The 10,444-nt window shown below is 40.7% G+C and overlaps 1 protein-coding gene across 1 annotated transcript in view; it reads right to left on the bottom strand.

The window, feature by feature from the left end:
• The window catches only part of PRKAR2A (protein kinase cAMP-dependent type II regulatory subunit alpha), a 73,704-nt gene that overhangs the window by 4,270 nt on the left and 58,990 nt on the right, over positions 1–10,444 (bottom strand). Inside the window, exons 8-10 of the mRNA XM_019984395.2 lie at positions 9,577–9,651; positions 3,052–3,117; positions 66–207 (exon numbers count right to left, since the gene is read on the bottom strand). Of these exons, the coding sequence (XP_019839954.1) occupies positions 66–207; positions 3,052–3,117; positions 9,577–9,651 (283 nt within the window). The remainder of the gene's footprint in view (positions 1–65; positions 208–3,051; positions 3,118–9,576; positions 9,652–10,444) is intronic.

Raw genomic sequence — 10,444 nt, 5'->3', positions numbered from 1 at the left:
GATGGGGAAAAAATAGTGCATGTTAGGAAAAAATAAATAAATAACGCACAAAGCATCTTTCTTACCTAAGCATTTCACATTTCCCACTGCATAAGCCGAAGCAGCTCTGGGTTTGTTGGTGACCAGTGCAAGCTCTCCAAAGTACTGCCCCTTGTGGCAGCGCGCAATCTCGACCTCCTGGTTCTCACCATCCTTGTTGACTTTAGTCTAGAACAGGTAGAGAACACGCCTGATTCCAGAATCACAAGTAGGCACGTCCAGTTGCACATCCTTGTGGTCCCTTCTCAGTACACTTAGCATAATTACCTAGAGATTCGTGTTGCAGAGACTGACTACACTGTGTAAACTGCATGGGCTACTCCCAGGGGCCTGGTTTAACCAAAGGAGCTGGCTTTTACCAAGAGGTGAGGTGTGTGTGTATATAGATAAATATTATTGTAGTATATATTATATACTAATTTACATATTAATGTAATACAGTATATAAACCAACATATATTATGTTAATATACTTTAACATATAGTAAATGTATGGAATATTTAATATGTTATATGTACATTTAAATATATATATGAATGCAATCCATTTGGTAGATGCTGACTTCTGAGACACAAGGAAAAAGAAAAGGTCTTTTGCTAATTCTTCCTAAATAATGCCAATGCTTCTCTTGGTTAGAGTCACAATTCAGAGCTACTTCTTTTTGACTTAAGGCCCAGCAGGACTCAGACAATACATTACAGAGACCAATTTCATGTTTATGTGCTGTCTGCATCTTAAACCAGTGGTCCCACTACATTTGTTTAGAAGAGTTAAGTAACTAAAAACTTTTTATAGTAGTTTGAATTTTAAAACAATAGTTTAAGAAATCAAACAGGTTATATTTTGTGCTTTTTGAATTACTGAGAATAATGTACTATATTTTACTTACTATCTAGTTTTTTTTTTTTTTTAACAAATCTATCTGCTAAGCTAAGCAATAACTTGTTTAAATGAAAAAAATACTTATTAGTAAGAATTAGTTTCAACCTGTAAGAGCCACTTTATGGCAGGGGCAGATAAATAATTTTTTGAAGGTTAATTTAGCAAAATAAATAAAAGCACCACGCTCACTTACATGGTTTGATTTTCCCTCCTTCCACACTTCTGCCCTGACCTGTTTGCTCTGAAGCTGATCTACCCCTTCCGAGCCAATGCTCTCCAGTGTCTGTCGTATTCTCTGGGACTGCAGACATGCTCATGTCCGCCTAGTCCTTTCTCTAGAGGAGCACTTATCCCACTGTATTGTGAACACCAGCCCCCTGTAGGTTTTGATATAATGCAGATTCTGATTCGGTAGGTCTGGGCAGAGAACAAGACCGAATCTCTGACAAGCTCCCCTTCTTTCCCAATCCAGTGCCACAATGCTGTTGGACCTACAAACACAATACTATGCTGTGATCAATAGGTGTCAATAAATACGAGAAATGTACGAACATATATCAGTAGTCCAAAAACTATCAGTAAAAAATTTTAATTAGGAATCAAGCCATCTTATGGCAGTAATCTTATTTTTCTTTCTCCATTATTGCTGTTTAGTTGCTCAGTCGTGTCCAACTCTCTGCGACCCCATGGACTGCAGCCTGCCAAGCTCCTCTGTCTACAGGATTTTTCAGGCAAGAATATTGGACTGGGTTGCCATTTCCTTCTCCAGGGGATCTTCCTGATCCAGGGATCCAACCCGCATCTCTTGCAGTGGCCAGCAGATTCTTTACCACTGAGTTACTGGGGAAGTGCTCTTTCTCCACACTTAACTTTTACAAAAAATATTCTGTAAAAGGTTTCACACTAAGTTGATTTAGTATCATATAGTAAGTCAGTATTTTGATCCAGCAATCCCACTGCTGGGCATACACACTGAGGAAACCAGAAGGGAAAGAGACACATGTACCCCAATGTTCATCGCAGCACTGTTTGTAATAGCCAGGACATGGAAGCAACCTAGATGTCCATCAGCAGATGAATGGATAAGAAAGCTGTGGTACATATACACAATGGAGTATTGCTCAGCCATTAAAAAGAATACATTTGAGTCAATTCTAATGAGGTGGATGAAACTGGAACCTATTATACAGAGTGAAGTAAGCCAGAAAGAAAAACACCAATACAGTATACTAACGCATATATATGGAATTTAGAAGGATGGTAACAATAACCCTGTGTACAAGACAGCAAAAGAGACACTGATATATAGATCAGTCTTATGGACTCTGTGGGAGAGGGAGAGGGTGGGGAAATTTGGGAGAATGGCATTGAAACATGTATAATATCATGTATGAAACGAGTCGCCAGTCCAGGTTCGATGCACAATACTGGATGCTTGGGGCTGGTGCACTGGGACGACCCAGAGGGAGGGTATGGGGAGGGAGGAGGGTTCAGGATGGGGAACACAGGTATACCTGTGGCGGATTCATTTCGATATTTGGCAAAACTAATACAATATTGTAAAGTTTAAAAATAAAATAAAATTTAAAAACAAAACAAAAAAAAGAAAGTGCTGAAAGGAAAAAAAAAACTGAAACAATATCTAATGATGATGAATTTATTGTAAGAATCACTCTTTCCACCTATAGGTCATTGTGTTTTCTGGGTCTCCCTATCCATTAAATGGCCACAATAATAACTGCCCTAGAGACTCCCTTCCTAGCATGCTAAAAAGGAAGCTTTTTCATAACCAACACTCACAATGTATTCTTTGTTATATATTCAATAATCTTCCAATTTTCTATTAGGGTACTTACCCTTTTTCTTATTGATTTATAGGTCACTACTTCTCATATCCTTAATTATATAACAGAGGTAAAAGCAACAAAAAAGATATATATATACTAAATATTTATCAATGAAAGGGCTTAAACCCTGGTCTCTGTCAGTCACATATCTCACGTAACAATTATGATTCTGGCACATGAAATACACTTCACACTATTAAAGTAAACACAGTTACATTCTGTGCATATACCTGGCATCTGGATCTCCCCTGGAACAACCCACATCATCACACATAAACTCACCTTGCTTTTGATCAAGATGCTCACTTCACCAGACTCTATAATGTAAAAGCTATCAGCCTTTTCACCCTGAAAAGGGAGAGGAGGTGAGGTCAGAGCCATACATATGTACTGAGGGACACAGAAATAGACAATCTTCACATCGCCTGAGTTCCAATTTTATTATTTTCCAAACCTACAAACCAATTGATGGCTAACAATTCAGAACAAAAACAAGAGGATCCTGATCACCAGGGATGTCAGTCCAACTACGACTGACAAACATCTCTCCTTCCTAACATAGAATATTCCCATCTGTCTCCGTGAATATACTCAGGCTGGCAACTGCACAGATCATATTCTTACAGTGCATGTTGGTCAGCTAACGAGACCTATGATAAGGGGTAAGTAGCCAAGTCGGCTGCAGGCAGTATCAAGGTGACTCCTGGCTAACCCTGGGTCATGAAGCCCAGCGATGATCTCCACCATCAAATACAGCCCTCCAGAGGACAGCGTGGAGCTGGAGAAAGCACCGCCTTGGTGAGGCAGGTGTCTTCATGGGGGTTGATGTCACTCTTACAAGCCTCAGGCTTTGCTTTGCTTGTTTTGATGTTAAACCACTTAGCTGAACCAGTTATTCAGGTAATTCAACAAGTAATTATTATGTGCCAGGCATGAGAGATAAATCAGTGGATAAACAATATCCCTACCCTTGTGGAAATTACAGTCTGGTAGAGTAAACAAACTGTAAATGACCAACATAATGAATCAGTAAATTATGCTGCTGTACTGGAAGGCAATAAGGGCCATAGGAAAAAAGTAGAGCAGGGAATGTGGGATCTGGAGTGGTGAGGGAAGAGATGTTATATAGCATACAGGAGCACCTCAGTGAGAAGCTGAGATGCGAGCAAAGCCTGGAAGGAGGTGAGAGGTAGGCAAGCAGATATGGAAGAGGAGGCTCTCAGGCACACATCAGTCTCTGACTTCTCACTTAACTTCTGAAGCAAAGACCATCTACATTGAATAATCCAATACTAATCATGCGCTCTCATTCCATGTGACAGGTTGTATGTCTTCATAAGACTTCATGTCCTTCATGCATCACACAGGGACCACACACAGCTGAGGCTGACATTCCTGAGTTAGTCTAGTCCTAGGTTACCACATAATAACCACTGCTCCATAGCCTTATAAGGGGCTGTCTGTGGATTTCTGTGTTGCTATGTTGGGTAGGTACCCTGCGTCCTTTGGTAGATAGATTAAACCATCCTTTGGTTTGATAGATCAAACCAGTCCATCCTAAAGGAAATCAGTCCTGAATATTCATTGGGAGGACTGATGCTGAAGCTGAGGCTCCAATATTTTGGCCACCTGATGGGAAGAACTGACTCCTTGGAAAAGACCCTGATGCTGGAAAAGACTGAAGGCAGGAGGAGAAGGGGACGACTAAGGACAAGATTGTTGGATGTAATCACCGATTTGATGGATGTGAGTTTTCGCAAGCTCCAGAAGCTGGTGATAGACAGGGAAGCCTCGCATGCTGCAGGCTACAGGGTTGCAAAGAGTCAGACACGAGACTGAGTAACTGAATTGACCCTACATGCAGCAGAACCAAATCACCAATAAGTTCTATTCGTGTAATACAAATAGCTTTAGGATATAAGTTGATGAAAGATGGGAAGCCATGAAGGAGACTAAAGAGGAGCCAGACTCAGGGCCACCAAGAGGGAAAATCATTTCTAGGTCCAAGAAGGGAGTTTCATAAAGGAAGATGTGATTACCAGTGTTCAGCGCTGCCAGGAGGTCAAGAGTAATAGTCAAATGTATGGAAACACTCTGGTGACCAAGACGAGAGTAGTGAGCGGTAGAGAACTGGAGAAGTGAGAAGTGGTAAAGGGCGGTGTCTGAGCCCTTTGTTTAGAAAGATATATAACAATTATAATTTAAAGTGCTCATTTCAATGCTGCAGCTTGATGAATTTTTACACTTCCCAGAATTTTTACACTTACAAAGTTCCCAGATGGTTGTCACACCTGTGTAACCACCCCTAGAACAAATGAAAACTGCCTGAGTGACCCCATTTTTACATTCTTGTGCCCAAATTCCTACTCTTTTGTTTGTGTGTATGTGTTAGTCGCTCAGGCGTGTCTGATTCTTTGTGACACCATGGATGGTAGCCTGCCAGGCTCCTCTGTCCATGCGATTTTCCAGGCAAGAATACTGGAGTGCGTTGTTGTTTTCTTCTCCAGAGGATCTTCCCAACCCAGGGATTGAACCCAGGTCTCCCGCATTGCACACTCTTTACTGTCTGAGCCACCAGGGAAGATACTCTTCTGTCTGAGGTATACCAGTAATGAGTAAACCCGAAAAACCCTGGGCACCACAAGCACCGTCATCCCAGTAAAGGCAACTCCAGGTCAGTACATGCGCATGAATGGACTTTCCCCTGTGAACTCACTGTGCAGCTCTGGGCCTGCCCCTCAGGACCTGTGAGTAATAAACCTTGATTTTTCAAAGTTCCCAGATGGTTGTTGCTCAAGGTGCATCCTGCAATCATAATAAGAACCAGAAGGGCTGGTCCAGCTATGGCGTTGGCTCTGCCAGGGTAAATGTTTTGTGAAGGCTCACCACAAGTATTAACAGTACGGGCAAAGATGAGTAGCCCAGGCATTCCTAGCCAACAGCATCACTTTCAATAGGCTGAGACTGTCCCAAAAGGCTCACTATTAAGATGTCAACTACTCCCCGAACTTATCTATAGATTCAACTTATGTAATCCCAATAAAAAAGCTCAGCAGGTTTTTTTGGTAGAAGTTGATAAGCTGGTTGTAAAATGTATACAGAAATGCACAGACAAAATAATTAAGAAAAAGAATAAAAAATTTGGAGGGCTTTAAACTATCTCATTGAAAGATTTACTATATAAAGCTATTGTAATCAAGACAACACAGCATTAACTGAGAGACAGGCATAGGTCAGTGGAACAAAAGAGACCAGACATAGACCCAAACATACATGGGTGACTGATCCTCATTCCAAGTGTCCAGGCAGTGGAATAGGAAAATGGTGCTGAAGTAACTGGACAGCCATACGAAAAGCTCTAATCTTCTCTATCTTGTAATTAATTCAAAATGGATCACAGATCTAAATGTAAGATCTAAACTAGGAGACTAGAATTGTATGGTTCAGTTTAGGAGCCACTAGTCACATGTCACTACTGGGCACCTGAACTGTGGCTTGTATAAATTCATAGGTGCTGTAAGTGTAAAATATATGTTGAATTTTAAAGACTGAATATCCTCCAAATGTAAAATATCTCATTATTAAATTGTTATATCACTTAGATGTTGGAATGTAATATTTCAGATATAGTAGGTTAAAATACCCTATTAAAATTAAAGTTCACCTGTTTTCTTTTAATTTGGCTGCTAAAATATTTTAAATTGTTTGTGGCTCACATAATATTTCTACTGAACAGTACTTGCCTAGAAGTTAAATAAGAGAAAATCTTATTGATTATGCAAACTTTTTTTTTTTAAGTAGGACATAAACAGAGTGAATTACAAGATGGAAAAAAATGACAAACTGGACTTGTCAAAATTTAAAACTTTTGCTTTTTAAGGTATTACTAATAAAATGTATTACTAATAAAATGAAGAGACAAGCCTCACAGCCACATTCTGGGATTAATATTTACAAATCATTTGCCTGGTAAAGGATTTGTTCTCAGAGTACATAAAGAATTCTTACAACTCAGGGGATTCCTTGGTGGCTCAGTGGTAAAAAATTCACTTGCCAATGCAGGGGACACAGGTTCAATCCCTGGTCAGGGAATCCCACAAGTTGCGACTAAGCCCATGGGCCACAACTACCGAGCCAGTGATCCAGAGCCAGTGCTCCGCAATGAGAGGAACCACTGCGATGAGAAGCCAGGGCACCACAACCAGAAAGTGGCCTCCGCAACAGCAGAAGGGCTGTGTGCAGCAATGAAGACCCAGCACAGCCATGAATCAATCAATGAATCTTTTTTTAAGAATTCTTACAACTCAATATATTAAGAAGCCGAATGACCGAATTTAAAATAGGGCAAAAGGGGTACTTCACCAAAGAAAACATATGGATGAAAAGCAATCACAGGAAAAGATGCTCACCATCATTAGACATTAGGTAGATGTAAAATAAAACCAGAATGAGATATTCACTCTAGGATGGCTAACACTAAAGACCTGGTACTAAGTGCTGATGTGGATGCACAGCAGCTGGAACTCGTGAACACTGCTGGGGGAATGCACAGTGGTGCAGACATCTTAAAAAACATTTTGGCAACCTGTGAAACAAATATTTACCATGTGACTCAGCAATTCCATAAAAGCATATATCCATGTAAAGACTTGCATGTGAATGCTTATTGCAGCTTTATTCATAACTGCCAAAATTTGCAAAGACCCCAAATGGCTCTCAACTGCTGAGTGGAAAGACAAGTTATGGTACATCTGTATAATGGAATACTATTCTCCAACAAAAATGAATAATCCTCTGAAACATACAACATAGACAAACCTCAAAAACATTATGCTAAGAGAAATAAGTCAGACATGAAAAAACTACACATTACATGGTTTCATTTGTGTGAAATTCTAGAAAAGGAATTTCTAAAGTGATAGAAAGCAGATCAGTGGTTTTCAGGAATAAGGGGGTGGGTGAGAGGATTTACTTAAAATACAAACAAGCAGCTTTCTGAGGTGATTAGAAAAGCTCTACACTATGATTACAGGGGTGGTTATAAAACTCTCAAATTGTATACTTAAACTTGGTAATTTTATTGTATGTCAAATACAGGGTAACAAAGCTGACCAAACAAACAAGCAGACAAACAAAACAACATCAAGTATGGTTTTTGCAGTTGGTCTGGGGTGGGGCCCAGGAACCATAATTCCTAACAATTTCTAACATTCTGATATAATGCTAATACTGCTGGTCCTTAGAGAAGTCTTGGTCAAGAGACACTGCCAAAAGGGGTCTATAAGGTGGGTATCATCTTAATTTGTGTCCATTCTGCACCACCACCTAGCACTCCTAACTTCAAGAACACACATATCCCAGAAGACACTGTGGGTTTTTATACCTCTTGATATACCTCCTGAAGGCCTGGGGCTTTCAGGACAAAGTAGAAGTTCTATGGGGGTAAATTAAAGTGCTGCAGGTTCAGAAACAAATGTGGCCAGTCAACACATTCCATCTTGGCAATTCAGCTGCACGTTCTTCCCATACCAGGACACCTGGCCTGGAACAAAGCTCACACCCACGGCCTTTGCTTACACTGTTCTCTTGCCCTGGAAGATCTTTCCCTGACCTCAAATGCTGAAAATGCACTTGTTCTTTCAGCTTAGTTCAAAGGTTGGTTCCTCTTTGAAACCATATGGAATACTTCCTTTTCTACATTCTCATTGTCATTCTTTCCTCTCTCATTATAGCACTTAAATCTGGTCCTACTTGTCTATCTTAACAAATACTTACTAAATCAAACCAACTTCTAATTAAAGGAATTATTAACAGTGGGGCTATCTGGAAAACAAAGGCATTTGGAGATGCCACTTAGACACCATTTATTCGTTAGTCCTTTTTCTCTGGGAGCATCTCTCTCTCCTTCTGCCATCAGTCTGATTAATTTCTGTGGCACTGGTTGGGTCAACTCCACCTCCAGGCCCCAGGGGTGGTCTGGGGATTTAGGTTTGTTCACTCTGAGTCTTCCTTCTAGCCCCAAGTAGGTTCAAGGAGGGCACATTCCTCAACCCAGACTAACCAGATATCTCCCCAGTGCTCCTTTTGTTCTTTTAATTAAAAAAATTTTTTTGGCTTCAGTGTGTGGCTTGTGAGATCTTAGCCTCCCAGCCTGACCAGGGATTTAACTCATGACTCTTGCAGTCAAAGCATGGAGTCCTAACCACCGGACTGCCAGGCAAGTCCCCTTCCCAGTGATCTTGCCAGAACCACTCACAGAGAAGTTTATAATATAGAAACGGAAATATAAAATTATAGATTTGAAAAATCTATAATGCCTTTTACATATAATTTAAAAAGCAAACACAGTAGATAAGAAAAATTATTACACAGCACTCATCATAATGTTCAAGTCCACTGTGTGGCGATCCTTACAGTACCTGAAGTAACAAAGGAAACACAACGGAAACATTAAAGGCACCGTACACACCTGGTCAGTCACTGAAGCCTGCTGTGTATTGGGTTAGCTAAGAGACACTCTGGGCCAAACAGAGAGAGAAAATACACAACCCTCTGACCTCCAGGTTTTAACAGTGATGAAGGAGGCTTACTCAGGGTTAAAAGAAAGCAATATCCAAAAGAACAAAACCAGAAGCCTAGGAAAGGTGAACAGAGGCCAGAGGTGAACACTGATGAGCTTCAGAAGATTCTGCAGGAAGTGTGCCTGAGGACCTTGCAGCGTGAGTTCCCCAGGATGAGTGGCAAATGACACACTAGTTCTACAGGAGGTAACTTCCAAGAAAGGGGCTGCCCGAGGTCCCCACTCACCTGAGTGATTATGCGCTCTCCATCCTTATAGACCTTTTCTCCTATTACATCCACGATCTTCATTCGTTCTGACACCTGAAACAATGAACACACAAATTCTAAGGAAAAGACCTTCAATAAAAGTCACAAATACTGACAGTATCCAAACAACATTGAAATGGGCTAGAACAGTATGAATTACCATTTCACGCCAGTCAGAATGGCTGTGATCCAAAAGTCTACAAGCAATAAATGCTGAAGAAGGTGTGGAGAAAAGGGAATCCTCTTACACTGTTGGTGGGAATGCAAACTAGTACAGCCACTATGGAGAACAGTGTGGAGATTCCTTAAAAAACTGGAAATAGAACTGCCTTATGACCCAGCAATCCCACTGCTGGGCATACACATTGAGGAAACCAGAATTGAAAGAGACACGTGTACCCAATGTTCATCGCAGCACTGTTTACAATAGCCAGGACATGGAAGCAACCTAGATGTCCATCAGCAGATGAATGGATAAGAAAGCTGTGGTACATATACACAATGGAGTATTGCTCAGCCATTAAAAAGAATACATTTGAGTCAATTCTAATGAGGTTGATGAAACTGGAGCCTATTATACAGAGTGAAGTAAGCCAGAGAGAAAAACACCAATACAGTATACTAACGCATATATATGGAATTTAGAAAGATGGTAACAATAACCCTGTATACGAGACAGCAAAAGAGACACTGATGTATAGAACAGTCTTTTGGACTCTGTGGGAGAGGGAGAGGGTGGGATGATTTGGGAGAATGGCACTGAAACATGTATAATATCGTATATGAAACGAGTCGCCAGTCCAGGTTCGATGCACGATACTGGATGCTTGGGGCTGGTGCACTGGGA

This window comes from Bos indicus, chromosome 22 (assembly GCF_029378745.1).
Source record: "Bos indicus isolate NIAB-ARS_2022 breed Sahiwal x Tharparkar chromosome 22, NIAB-ARS_B.indTharparkar_mat_pri_1.0, whole genome shotgun sequence".
NCBI lineage: Eukaryota > Metazoa > Chordata > Mammalia > Artiodactyla > Bovidae > Bos > Bos indicus.
Note: the sequence above shows the minus strand (reverse complement) of the source record. Positions and strands in the feature narration are given on the sequence as shown.